The sequence below is a fragment of the Polypterus senegalus genome, chromosome 3, assembly GCF_016835505.1.
Source record: "Polypterus senegalus isolate Bchr_013 chromosome 3, ASM1683550v1, whole genome shotgun sequence".
Taxonomy (NCBI): Eukaryota; Metazoa; Chordata; class Cladistia; order Polypteriformes; family Polypteridae; genus Polypterus; species Polypterus senegalus.
In genome coordinates this window covers 279,815,769-279,831,203 of record NC_053156.1, presented here as the reverse complement: position 1 = coordinate 279,831,203, position 15,435 = coordinate 279,815,769, and the positions used below count along the sequence as shown (strand labels likewise).

General features: G+C 36.6%; 1 protein-coding gene across 2 annotated transcripts in view; it reads right to left on the bottom strand.

The window, feature by feature from the left end:
* Window positions 1-15,109, bottom strand: part of mapk14b (mitogen-activated protein kinase 14b) — a 46,012-nt gene extending 30,903 nt beyond the window's left edge. The window contains exon 1 of one of the 2 annotated variants that reach the window (XM_039749289.1): window positions 14,777-15,109. In XM_039749289.1, coding sequence (XP_039605223.1) covers window positions 14,777-14,895 — 119 coding nt within the window. In that variant the 5' untranslated portion in view covers window positions 14,896-15,109. The remainder of the gene's footprint in view (window positions 1-14,776) is intronic. The other variant, XM_039749288.1, reaches the window with a different exon arrangement.
* Between the last annotated feature and the right edge of the window lie 326 nt (window positions 15,110-15,435).

Genomic DNA, 15,435 nt, shown 5'->3' with positions numbered 1-15,435 from the left:
ACTGAAGATTAGTAATGCTAAACAGGAACTAATCTTCAGTAGATCCAAGTTCCGCTTTCCAATAACACAGTTGTGTGGCTTTGACATCCACTTCCCAAAATAAAAAACAAAAATGTAGAAACTGAGAGGTAAGAAAAAACAGTGGAAACTAAGAGAAAGAGGTAAGAAAAAACAGTGGAAACTAAGAGAAAAGGCAAATATCAACAGAAAGGGAAAGCAGCAACAGTTACTCGAATGAACCAATTGTTCATAATTTGTTTTGCAACATAAAAAAGTAGAAACATATCTCCAAGATGAGACAAAAGGAAGGCCATTCTCAAAAGAGCCACAGTTACTCATCACCTCTCTTAGAAAATATATACTCATAACTTTGAATGAGGAACTAAATTGACATCTCACAGATCTCCTCCTGGCAATCAAACCAAAAAACACAATTAGTTAAACTACAGCAATCATTAGCAAATAGGAATCTGAACTGCTAGTTGTCAGAGGGATTGCATCAACTTCCTCAATTTAATATTAGGAAACACTGAAACTACTCACTGAAGCGTAAGAAAAAGGACCACAAATGTTTAGGCATCTCTGCTTCCTCTGAAGATCTCATGTGTCTGCTAGTTAAGTCTGCCACTATCAATCATCGGCACTTCATTTTGGAAATGTACTGTCATTAAAATTGGTAACTCCAAACTACTCTATATCCACTATCTGCTTTTTCCTACTGTTCACCGCCTTCTAAAAAGAAACATGTGCAAAAAATAAAATTTTCACACCCATCCCAGCATGAACCAAAACTAGGTCACGGAAACCCACTAATTTTAAACAAAAAAATTCTATTTCCTCAGTACCTTAAAATGAATCAGAGCACAATGACAAAGTCATCAGTAAAGTGCAGTTGTGTTTTTAAATTACTTTTCAACACTTCAACACAGTTAAGATTAAAATTTTAAATGTTTCTAAGAGCAATGGTTAGACCATATATAGCACAGTGTCTTTATATATATATATATATATATATATATATATATATATATATATATATATATATATATATATATAAAAAATGCAACACTTTGGGGGTTGGGCAAGGTACTGACAAAGCACTGAATGTGCACAGCATGAAGAGCATTTTTTAAAACTCAAAACTCAGGTCTGCTGCGGTAAGAGCACCAAATTACACTTGAAAACCAAAGCATTATTCAGGCCACATTAAGGACTCTGACAGGGCTCTGATGGGCTTATACTAGGTCAATACTTTCTAAATATTTACATAACCAATTCCATGACGTTAATTATATGAAATTAAACTAATCTGCTAAATTAGACATTAGACTACTGGATAAAAACTAAGCCTTGCCTCTTGAAACTGTAAACATTTTGGAGATGGGAGAATTTTTAAAACAACGGAAATAAAACTGGAACATGATGTTAATGCAAGCCATAATCCACTGTAAACACTACTTTGTTTCACTCCACGTACTACAAAACAAAAAACACAATAACCATCTGCTTCTCTCCATTTTTCAGGTATTATCACATTGCAAGAGAATGGGGAGAGGTAAGAGGTCTTCTACTAAGATTGTATCAAATAAACACAAAAACAAGTAACTTACTCCATTTATAGCTGTATGAAAATACAACTATGTTTTAAGAAAACGTTTTAACTCTCATCATAAAACTAATAATGCACATATATATACAATCACATGCCTGCTATAGATACAACTGATTAAAAACTATTAGTCTCACTTTTTTTTTTAACACTTTATCTGGGTTTGAATTTAATGTGTTTGGGTGTGATTTTGGCATAGGGTTTTTAATGTATGGACTACCTCATTTATGCTGTTCAGGAACTGAAATAAATGAATACTGCACAAAATCAGTACTAAAAATGTAAATGTTAGTATATTATTTCCACATGAATTTGTGAATAGATAACTCAGAATATTTTTATTTTCATTACCTCATCACTGTCACTTTTATAACCATACACTTTTCAAATGAGGTTTCTAAAAAAAAAAAATCACTTTGTGAGGTTAGCAGCATTTGCTGTGGTGAAATTTATGTTTGCAAAAGCATATGGAGGACACATTACTTGGATAATAACATTTACTTAAGAGTAATATCAAAAACAAATCAAATTCATTAAAATTTCACAAACTACCAATGTTATTTTACAAATCTCTCCCTCCTTTTATAGATTTTTCCTACCTCTATTGCCACCCTTGTAAAATTAAACCTGTCAGCTGAATATTAATTAGATCTCTCAGAATTCCCATAAAACGGCCTTTGTGGTGTTTTTCAGAAAATCACAGAATGAATACAAAACCTCCGATTCTTTACCAGGACGGTGTAGGACAGCAAATAATAAAAATTAAATTTGGAATGATTTCATCACCTCTTACAAATTTGTGACACTGCGAGTTAAACAATTACAACTTTCATCTGATTGGTCACATCACTGCACTAAGAAAGCATGCACAAATCTATTTCTGAATAAACTCTATTATGGGATAAAGGTGACAATAACAAAAAACTGTGTGTATGCTTTTTGGTTTTGTTTTTAAAAATAAGCACAATTCCCACAAGTGTTTGCTGAAATACTCCTGCCCTGCCCACAAAGGACACGTGTTAAAGTGGTGCTATATCATCATTTTTTCACATAATATTTTACCTTAAAAAGTAATCTGTGTACCTGCAGTCAAGCATGAGTGCAGTACAAACTTCCAATTGGTACTACAGATACTGTAAAAAGCTGGTACTGATTAGACTTTGATATTCTGGCATCAAACTGGCACCAAAGCATCGATTCTTGCGACATCCCTACTGTAGTGGGTGGTGAAGGCTGAATTGAGCTCAGATACATCCTGTTTCCCCTGATCATCCTTGAGATGTTTCTGCAGCTTAATTGGAGTCCACCTGTGGTAAATTCAGTTGATTGGACATGATTTGGAAAGGCACACACCTGTCTATATAAGATCCCACAGTTGACAGTTCATGTCAGAGCACAAACCAAGCATGAAGTCAAAGGAATTCTCTGTAGACCTCCAAGACAGGATTGTCTGGAGGCACAAATCTGGGGAAGGTTACAGAAAAAATTTTGCTGCTTTGAAGGTCCCAATGAGCACAGTGGCCTCCATCATCCGTAAGTGGAAGAAGTTTGATACCACCCGGACTCTTCCTAGAGCTGGCTGGCCATCAAAACTGAGTGATCGGGGGAAAGGGCCTTAGTCAGGGAGGTGGCCAAGAACCCGATGGTCACTCTGTCAGAGCTCCAGATGTCCTCTGTGGAGAGAGGAGAACCTTCCAGAAGGACAACCATCTCTGTAGCAATCCACCAATCAGGCCTGTATGGTAGAGTGGTCAGACAGAAGCCACTCCTTAGTAAAAGGCACATGGCAGTCCGCCTGGAGTTTGCCAAAAGGCACCTGAAGGACTCTCAGACCACGAGAAATAAAATTCTCTGGTCTGATGAGACAAAGATTGAACTCTTTGGTGTGAATACCCGGTGTCACGTTTGGAGGAAACCAGGCAGTGATCATCACCAGGCCAATACCATCCCTACAGTGAAGCATGGTGGTGGCAGCATCATGCTGTGGGGATGTTTTTCAGCGGCAGGAACTGGGAGACTAGTCAGGATAAAGGGAAAGATGACTGCAACAATGTACACGGACATCCTGGATGAAAACCTGCTCCATTGCGCTCTTGACCTCAAACTGGGGCGATGGTTCATCTTTCAGCAGGACAACGACCCTAAGCACACAGCCAAGATATCAAAGGAGTCGCTTCAGGACAACTCTGTGAATGTCCTTGAGTGACCCAGCCAGAGCCCAGACTTGAATTCAATTGAACATCTCTGGAGAGATCTTAAAATGGCTGTGCACCGACGCTTCCCATCCAACCTGATGGAGCTTGAGAGGTGCTGCAAAGAGGAATGGGCGAAACTGGCCAAGGATAGGTGTGCCAAGCTTGTGGCATCATATTCAAAAAGACTTGAGGCTGTAATTGCTGCCAAAGGTGCATCGACAAAGTATTGAGCAAAGGCTGAGAATACTTATGTGCATGGGATTTCTCAGTTTTTTTATTTTTAATAAATTTTCAAAAACCGCAAGTAAACTTTTTTCATGTTGTCATTATAGGGTGCTGTGTGTAGAATTCTGAGGAAAAAAATGTATTTAATCCATTTTGGAATAAGGCTGTAACATAACAAAATGTGGAAAAAGTGATGCGCTGTGAATACTTTCCGGATGCACTGTGTGTGTGTGTGTGTGTGTGTGTGTGTATATATATTATACATCTTTTCCGGATGCACTGTGTGTGTGTGTGTGTATATATATATTATACATCTATCGATCGATATGATGCAGGAAATATTATTAAAGACCTTAACCATCCTGCATACAATTCACCATTAGATTCATGAACAGTTTCTACACACAGATGGTAAGGTTACTGGAAAACCAATTACAATAAGAAATATTGGAAAATAAAAATCTTTGTGTGTGTATGTGTGTGTGTGTGTGAGTGCATATACGTACAAATATAAATATTTGCATATATTAACTCATTCTATATAAAATTGTGTGTTTGCAAGCTTGTTATTGTATTATTATCACTGTTCTAATAAGATTTGTAAATAAGAATTTCATTGTACTATGTACACTACATTATGTTCTATGTACTGCAACAGTAGTAATTACTGGATATTGCCCGCCATTCATACCCATACCATTATACTGTATGAGTTTTCAAAATGCTCATCAAATTTTAGGTGTTCTACTAATAAACGTTACTTTCACCTTCAAATACTCAACGAAATGAAAAAATTGTGTTTGGCCGTTAATTTTCAGCAATGAAGTATGCTATTTTAGCAATCCTTCTAAATGCATGTCCCTATAATTATACACTTCTGTTAACACATTGTATGTCATACAAATAATAGATACTTGCCTCATGCTTAACAAGCTGATCCACACAAATATCTGGTCAATGTGGAGGTTTTCAAACACCAACTAAGTACATTTTACTTTTGAATGAACATAAGAAGCAGCTCATTCCGTCACTGTTCTGATGGACTTGTTTACTTATCCAAGTTTAGCACTCAAAGCAAGGGTGGTTCCTGCCCTGCAGCCAGCGTGTCTGAACAGGACAAACTGGTTAGAAAATGAATGAATGGTTGGATGGTCAATTGTTGATATTACAATCAGAGGATTGCTGCAAAGTCTTCATTTCTTTATGTTAAGAATATACAGTAAGATTAATTTAATTTGTAAACTTATGTCATAAAGGTTGAAGGTGCAAGAATGTTTACTGATTGAAAAATGATCAGGATTAGATATTATAAAGTACTGCATAAACGTTTTACTTAAAGCAGATTATTTTTGTTTCTGTTTAATAAACAAGCACCATACAAAATTCAAATGCAAAGTGAATGGATTTGATGAACAACGTTTTCAACATAATCTGTAATTTCCATGTACCTCTTTACATGGCCACCTAGAAGACATTATATTTACAAACATTAATTTGTATCTACTTAGCAGATACATTTGCCCAAGATGATCTGAAAACTGTGAAGAAACCATAAAATATGGATGGTATGTAAATTTACTCCTAATAAAAATACCAGTGTGAGAATATAAATGTGATGGAACCACACAAGTACTAAAACACAGAGGTATGTTAATTTATTTTTTGAAACGCTAGTCAATAAAAACTGTGTACATAACACACCGAGGTACACCTAAGGAACAGACTGTATTATTTACAAAAACACAATGCGATCTTTATTAGGATCTTCCTGTTTACTCATTAAAGCCTTGTTCTTTTAAACTACTTTTCAACTCATAGTCTTTCTGGTGGTTACTTCCTATGACCCAAGGTTACACCTCTAAAATTTAGCACAGCAACCGGCCAATGTGGGTGAACCCAAAAAATGTCTATTAAACCAGCAGAGAGAATCATTCTGACAGTGTAACCAAAGTGGTGGGAGATGCCAATAAACAATGCTAAATTTTTTAGAGCGCTAAAATACTGAATACGTTTTATAACGCAAATCACAATTCAGTTATATGCAAGCTATAAATGACTGAATCCCAAAGACATGCAGCGGGCTAAGGGGAGGGGGTGGGGCCCTCCTCAACCTTGCGCCAGCCTCGGGGCATACCGCACCTTCGCTTAGTTAGCAAGCGAGAAAACTACTTAACAGACTTAGATCGGTATTTTTCTATAATTTGTTTGAATATTCCGGTTGATTTTGCGACTTCTCATCATGTCAAGAATCATAGTTTGCTTGCAGGAGCGATATATTCGAGCTAATCCAAGACAGAGGCTGGGGCCAAAGGGAGGGGGGGGAAGCGTGATGTCAGGAAGGGGTAGCCAGGCAGGGCCCTCCTCACTGTACTGTTTCACTACTATGCAAACAGAGCCGCGTGACATGGCTAGTTTTTAATATATTTGTGTATATAATAGAATCACTGCCAGGCTAAATGTACAGTATATAAATATACAGAGATATACAATGAGTCAGTGATGGAGAATGAATCTGCAGCACTGTAATTAGGCTTTCCAACTTTTTTTTTTTTAATCTATGATCACAAGGAGCCGGAGTTCACAAAATGAGTTCAGTAAAGGCACTAAAGGCAACATTTTGTGCCTTCTCAGCCACTGTAGCCAATGATTTAACAATTACTGGACAAGACTCATGATCAATGAATGAAGGAGAGGCAGGTCTTCAATTCATGATCTCAATTGAACTTGCTCCCGTCATCCATGAGAGTATTTTCTGGAGGTGGCTTATTTAACCATATTTTATTCAAAATACATAATCCGTGACACAGTCAGCATATGACTAGATTCCTGGACATGTCGATTATGTGACATAAATAATTTTACATTTTTTCTTCATGGATGTTTCGATTTTGTTGGCTGTAGTGTAAAGTAGGCCACCACTGAAGCCTGTTATACCTGGAATTTTGTTAACTTCACTCTCCATGAAAATATGATATTACATGTTTTCCTCTGTCATTAATAGAAACTATACCAGGTAAGTAATAAATATCACTTTTGATTTTAGTATTCTTTTAAACTACCTCTCAAATACTACAAACAAGGTCAGCTACCTGCTTGAAAATTTTCTTCCTAAGACTCACATCTCAACTTAAACATCAAAATATTTATTAGAAAGTGCTGTGCCATTTGTGTAAATCTGCATCTGAATATGCAAATACAGTACAAATAGCATGATTCATTCCTTTATTAAAAAAAGGAACAGACTATACTCTGTCATGTCATTACGCATGCATGCATACATGCATACACACACACACACACTCACTACCTGGCAGGTAGAAAATTCTTTGTGAATTGTGGTAATCACATCTCAAAGACACATGATATCCGATATGGTGTTCCACAAGGCTCTATCCTGGGTCCGCTGTTATTCTCAATCTATATGCTTCCGTTAGGTCAGATTATCTCAGTTTACAACATGAGTTACCACAGCTATGCTGATGACACACAGCTGTACTTATCAATAGCACCTGATGACTCCGACTCTTTCGATACAATAACACAATGTCTTACTGGTATTTCTGAATGGATGAATAGTAATTTTCTCAAACTAAATAAAGAGAAAACTGAAATCTTAGTAATTGGCAATAATGGATTCAATGACGTTATCAGAAATAAACTTGATGCACTAGGATTAAAAGTTAAGACGGAAGTAAAAAACTTAGGGGTAACCGTTGACTGTAATCTGAATTTTAAATCACATATTCAACAGACCACTAGGACAGCATTTTTTCACTTAAGAAACATAGCAAAAGTTAGACCTCTTATATCATTGAAAGATGCTGAGAAATTAATTCATGCTTTTGTTTTCAGTAGACTAGATTACTGTAACGCACTCCTCTCAGAACTACCCAAAAAAGACATAAATCATTTGCAACGAGTGCAGAATGCAGCTGCTAGAATCCTAACTGGGAAAAGAAAATCCGAACACATTTCTCCAGTTTTGATGTCACTACACTGGTTGCCTGTGTCATTCAGGATTGACTTTAAAATACTGCTTATGGTTTATAAAGCCTTAAATAATCTCGCTCAATCTCATATATCGGAATGCCTGACACATTATATTCCAAATCGTAACATAAGATCTTCAAATGAGTGTCTCCTTATAATTCCAAAAGCTAAACTTAAAAGAAGTGGTGAGGCGGCCTTCTGCTGTTATGCACCTAAAATCTGGAATAGCCTGCCAATAGGAATTCGCCAGGCAAATACAGTGGAGCACTTTAAAACACTGCTGAAAACACATTACTTTAACATGGCCTTCTCATAACTTCACTTTAACTTAATACTGATACTCTGCATGTTCAATTCATTATAATAACTATTAATGGTGGCTCTAAAATTCGCACTGACCCCAACTCTTTCTTCTGTTTCTTTTTCCGTTTTTTTTGTGGTGGTGGTGCAGCTCAAAGCATCATGATGTACCAACATTGATAGACTGAAAGCCAGAAGTCTACATGGCTATCATCATCAGGTTCTTCCATGAAAACCATAAATACAAAGAGGACTGTTTGACTTATGCTAGGTAGATTGCCCAGAGGGGACTGGGCGGTCTTGTGGTCTGGAACCCCAACAGATTTTATTTTTTTTCTCCAGCTTTTGGAATTTTTTTTTGTTTTTTCTGTCCACCCTGGCCATCAGACCTTACTTATTCTATGTTAATTAATGTTGACTTATGTTTATTTTTTATTGTGTCTTCTATTTTTCTATTCATTTTGTAAAGCACTTTGAGCTACATTTTTTTGTATGATTATGTGCTATATAAATAAATGTTGATTGACATACACACATACATATACTGTACATACATATCTCTCTCTCTCTATATATATATATATATATATATATATATATATATATATATATATATATATATATATATATATATATATATATATATATATATATATATATATATATATATATATATATATATATATATATATATATATATATATATATACAGTGGAGGAAATAATTATTTGACCCCTCACTGATTTTGTAAGTTTGTCCAATGACAAAGAAATGAAAAGTCTCAGAACAGTATCATTTCAATGGTAGGTTTATTTCAACAGTGGCAGATTGCACATCAAAAGGAAAATCGAAAAATAACTTTAAATAAAAGATAGAAATTGATTTGCATTTCATTGAGGGAAATAAGTTTTGAACCCCTACCAACCATTAAGAGTTCTGGCTCCCACAGAGTGGTTAGACACTTCTACTCAATTAGTCACCCTCATTAAGGACACCTGTCTTAACTAGTCACCTGTATAAAAGACACCTGTCCACAGAATCAATCAATCAAGCAGACTCCACACTCTACAACATGGGAAAGACCAAAGAGCTGTCCAAGGATGTCAGAGACAAAATTGTAGACCTGCACAAGGCTGGAATGGGCTACAAAACCATTAGCAAGAAGCTGGGAGAGAAGGTGACAACTGTTGGTGCGATTGTTCAAAATGGAAGGAGCACAAAATGACCATCAATCGACCTCGCTCTGGGGCTCCACGCAAGATCTCACCTCGTGGGGTGTCAATGGTTCTGAGAAAGGTGAAAAGAATCCTAGAACTACACGGGAGGAGTTAGTTAATGACCTCAAATTAGCAGGGACCACAGTCACCAAGAAAACCATTGGAAACACATTACACCGCAATGGATTAAAATCCTGCAGGGCTGCAAGGTCCCCTGCTCAAGAAGGCACATGTGCAGGCCCGTCTGAAGTTTGCCAATGAACACCTGAATGATTCAGAGAGTGACTGGGAGAAGGTGCTGTGGTCTGATGAGACCAAAATAGAGCTCTTTGGCATTAACTCAACTCGCTGTGTTTGGAGGAAGAAAAATGCTGCCTATGACCCCAAAACACCGTCCCCACCGTCAAGCATGGGGGTGGAAACATTTTGCTTTGGGGTGTTTTTCTGCTAAGGGCACAGGACAACTTAATCGCATTAACGGAAAATGGACGGAGCCATGTATCGTGAAATCCTGAGTGACAATCTCCTTCCCTCTGCCAGGAAACTGAAAATGGGTCGTGGATGGGTGTTCCAGCACGACAATGACCCAAAACATACAGCAAAGGCAACAAAGGAGTGGCTCAAGAAGAAGCACATTAAGGTCATGGAGAGGCCTAGTCAGTCTCCGGACCTTAATCCAATAGAAAACCTATGGAGGGAGCTCAAGCTCAGAGTAGCACAGAGACAGCCTCAAACCTTAGGGATTTAGAGATGATCTGCAAAGAGGAGTGGACCAACATTCCTCCTAAAATGTGCGCAAACTTGGTCATCAATTACAAGAAACGTTTGACCTCTGTGCTTGCAAACAAGGGTTTTTCCACTAAGTATTAAGTCTTTTTTTGTTAGAGGGTTCAAAACTTATTTCCCTCAATGAAATGCAAATCAATTTCTATCTTTTATTTAAAGTTATTTTTTCGATTTTCCTTTTGATGTGCAATCTGCCACTGTTGAAATAAACCTACCATTGAAATGATACTGTTCTGAGACTTTTCATTTCTTTGTCATTGGACAAACTTACAAAATCAGTGAGGGGTCAAATAATTATTTCCTCCACTGTGTATATATATATATATATATATATATATAAACACACACATATACACAGGGCTGTGGAGTCAGTAGATAAATGCTCCGGCTCCTCAGTTTCTAAATCTTCCGACTCCTCTGTATGTATATACTATGCTAATGTATTTTCTACATCCATTGAAGGAAAGGAAGGCAACATACATGTCATTTCACCACAGAACTACTGGCTAGGAAGCCAACACTCTACTATAATGCCAGATTAAAGACAAACACAATGAAAACAAGGGTTTATATTTTTTTTTTTTTTAAAAACAAGTGTCTGGAATCAGGAACAGGAAATGTATTGGTTCAAAAATACAAACCACATTCTTTGGTAGTTTTAACTTTTAAAACAAAAAAAAGCTTAACTATATGAACTAAAAACAATATCTGGAAAACCTATATTAAACTTGGAATACAGTTATAGTTAAAGGAAAGAAAATAAATATGGCAGCCTCCATATTCCTCTGACCTCGGGTTCCCTTTAAATGCAATCTAAAATCAGTGGGCTTTAGGCTAGGTTCACAGTTCCCTGTAACAGTGGAACACGACACAATGGAAAGCGGTGCCGCACCTTACCTGTGCATTACATCCCATATAGTGACGCATACAGTCAATGAAAAGCATGCTTCATGGTTACTTGACATGTTCGTTTTGTGGTAACATTATGCACTGCATGCATTGAGCTTTATTCTTACAGCAGAGAAGTAGTTCATTATGACTGTTTGTGAATTGGGACATTTCAACTTACTTTTTTAATTCCCATTTAAATTTAGTAGGAGTCGTTTAACTTTTTGCCGACTCCAGGTACCCAAAATTGTCTCCGACTCCTCAGCCCTGCATACATATATACATATATACATACACATATATATATACATATATATATATATATATATATATATATATATATATATATATATATATATATATATATATATATATATACATACACACATACATACACACATACATACATACACACATACAATATATATACACACATACAATATATATACACATATACATACATACAATATATATATATATACATATATATGATGCAAATATTTAGATAATGATTACAAATACTACAGTAATAAGTCATCAGCAAACTACTACTACATTTTTAACACTGAAACAAACTTACTGTCAGTGACAGGGCTGTGGATTTGGGAGACACAAACCTCCGACAGCAACTCCTCAATTTCTGGTACCTCTTGACTCCTATTCCTCTCATTGTAATTAGGCTAATATAATTTACTAGGTTGATTGAAAGCATGCAATATACAAGACACTTCATTGCTGCCAATGGAATCATCGGGATATGTTTCAGCACTCAAACCTATTAAAGTTTGGGTTTAAAGGCCATGACAATGTTGGTGCGGCTAATAATCACTGAGTAACATTAAATATAAGACTAAACTTAGAAAATTAAAAAGCAGCTCATTTTTATCAAAAGTCTGAAAGAAAAAATAATGTAATCAAATCAGTATATGTGAAATTGGAAAATTTAACACATTACAATTTACATTTTTACCGACTCCAACAATTACTTCCAGTTCCACAGCCCTGGTCAATTAAGCAGAATAACTTTTAAAAATCACATTTGAATAGATTAATTGAACAATATCTTTACATGAAATAACCGCAGGTATACACTGAAAAATATTCTTTTGATCATTTAATGTGATTTTTGTACATATTTTTGAACACTTAATTAAAAAAATAAAACCTTTTTGCTTCATTATGTAACATTTATTTACAACACATTACTCCTAGCTGTCAATTATAGAGCAGAAACAATAAAAAACTATCTGTTAATTTATTTGAATTTAATATTTTATCATATTCAAATGTTTAAAGCAAAACAGTTATCCTATTTGATAAGGTCAGAATATAGTTAGAACTGAACACTGTAATGAGCAGAAGAAAAGAATGGCCTGCTAAAATAAAACTACAGCTTGGTGCCAGAAACAACATTAGACCTAGCTTGGCTGATCCCAATAACGTACTGCTACCATCACTTCATTTTAAGCAATGAAACTGTTTGTTAAAGTTCTAGAAAAAGAACAAACCTGATTTATGTGTTTGTGTCAAAGGTTTATCAAAGGTAAGTGGAATGGGGACATTTTTGCCAGACCTGATATTAGAAAACTGATTTCTAGAGCAGAATTTGGTGTTGCAATTTACAACCTAGAATGACAGAATTTACTTCTTTGAATGATCTCCAACCTAAGTTTTTTAGGAAGCAATAACAATCCAAATTACATGGAAATTGTGGAAAATGGATTAGTTAAGTTTAAGGAATTAGGTGGCAACTCAAACTTCACTTTTTGGATTCACATTTTGAATTTTTCCCTGAAAATCTTGGAGTACAGAGTGAAAAGCAGAATGAAAGATTCCATCAATATAACAAAGACATGGAAAGTCAATGAATGTGTTTGGTTTTCTTTAAATATTTGATTTAAAAAATTACATTGACTAAAAGTTTTTTTTACATTAAACACATTCAGAACAATGAACATAATTTGTTACATTTCTTTTCAGTTTTGTACTTAAATGTGATGTGATTTAAACATTCTAATTATACTTTTATAGTTTCATGAATGCAAATAAAAATAATTGCAACTCAACAAATTTTTATGAGTTTAATTTTGCAGACCTGCGATAATCAATCAAAACTTTCCCAGTGGAGAAGATGAAACCTCAGCCACATAACATGCAGATCTAATTTGGCAGATTCTCCATTTATCAAAGTTGAACAAAATACAGTGAAAAAAGCAATTATGAAAACGTCAAGATCAAGATTAATTTTACTCCAGGAATGGCTCTTTAGCAAGCTACGACTAAATCGTAGAAAAACGTACTGTCAGTAGGCAGAACATAAATATCACATTTCCATAAATATAATGGGTGAGATTTTTACATGACTTAGATTAATGTTACAACTACTGACTAATACTTTCAAGAGTTGGAGCACTCAAGTTGGAGGTGGGGAGTAATACAGCAACCAGTTCGTTTAGTTATGCAATACCAGCACAGATATGATGAATAAAATCCTTTTAAAGTTTTTTTTTTTTTTATGATGGCCATCTTGAAACCGCTGCTAGTTTGTGAGTGTCTAAACAAGTTATGCAACAAGACTCACTCCAGCAGCGATAACAAACCACTAGTAACCAGGTTTAAATATGAGCACTGACTGAATGCCAAATTGCGTTGCTCGGATACCCTTCACCTTATCGTATTATTAACATAGTACACTTAACGCGCCTACGGATAATCAGTACCAGAATGTAGAATAAACTGGGAAGTTCTGTGAACACCAAGGCATGATCTGTGCAAGCAACTAACAAAAGCCAGGCCACGGTATGATGTCATCTTTAACGAAGAAGGGGAGAGGCGAGTTTGCAAACGTCTCAAGACACTGTTTTTCACCTCACTATCTACAATGAATGTCCTGATTCGTAAAACCTTACATCGTGTTTATCGCATTAACCACAGCCGTCATTAGTGAGTAAATGGCCCAAGTTGAAGGGTACAGCACCTATCGAAACTATAAGTTAAAAGACGGAATAAATCTAAAATACCTGAATGCGTACCACAGGTTTATGTTATAAATTTAAAACACTTGGAAAAATTAGTATTTTACCATTTGAAAAATGCAGATGGAGCTAACAGAGACAACGGAAAAAATGCAATCTAAATATTGCGCGACAACCTGTGCTGTCAAGCAGCGTGACACGAAACAAAATTAAAAAGTGGATGCCGTTTTTATACCCCACGTCTCCATGGAAATAACAACCATGCGATGATTAAAAGTAATGTATGCGCAAGACTACATTGCAATTGCACACGAATAATCGCTTTTTCAGAGATAAGCACACCGCAACAACGTGTTATACTTCGGTCGTTTTCCGATAATCTGGAGAAGCAGAAACGCGACCTGGCTTCAATAAATGAAGTGCGTTACTAAAAATACTAAGTGCGCCGCCTCTGGACATCCCCCCTTTTGCCTCCCAGCGAGGCCTCTGGTTGAGCGAGAGCCTGCTGGTTGCAGTTAGGTATGCGCGCTCGGGCCTGCATATCTCCGCCTCTCACCGAGAACTCTGTGCAAGTTACTGGACGTTTCTTACCACACTGATCCGTAGGCCCCTGATCCCACAGGAGTGATGTTCTGGTAACGTTCCGGAACCTCCCAGATCGTTTTATTGAGTTCCTGTCGATAAAAAGTAGGTCTCTCTCTCTGCGACATTCCTGCAGAAGACACCCCCTCCCCAGCGGTAGGACGCGTGCACTTATTTGCCAATCTCCTTCACGTTCCGTTGTATCTTAAATGTGAACAAATAACACGACGAACTCCTGCAGTTTCACCTCTCGCCCCAGCTCCGCACACTCAGGTTGCTTGGCACTGCCCGACTGTCTGCAGCCCAGCTGCGCGCGCGATCTCGTGCCGAAGCCACAAGTGTTCTCGCGATAGAAGGCGCCAAACTACGGCAACGAGGGAATCGCGCATGCGTAGAGATAATCCACTTTTAAACTGTTCGCATACTTTTCTAATGGTAGAAGAGGCGCGTTCCAACCTGCACGGGTGAGTGTTAACACTTGCGGACAAAGAAAATATCCTCATCAATCTACTTTGTGAATAACTGAGTGACATGAAACCTTTTTCAGTAGTATGAGACGTTTGGCAGGGACACATTTTGATCAGGATTCCTTTCAGCCGGAGACACAGGCGGACTTAAAATAGTAACAATAACCAGCGGGAAGACGCGGACCGGTGCATAAATAAAAA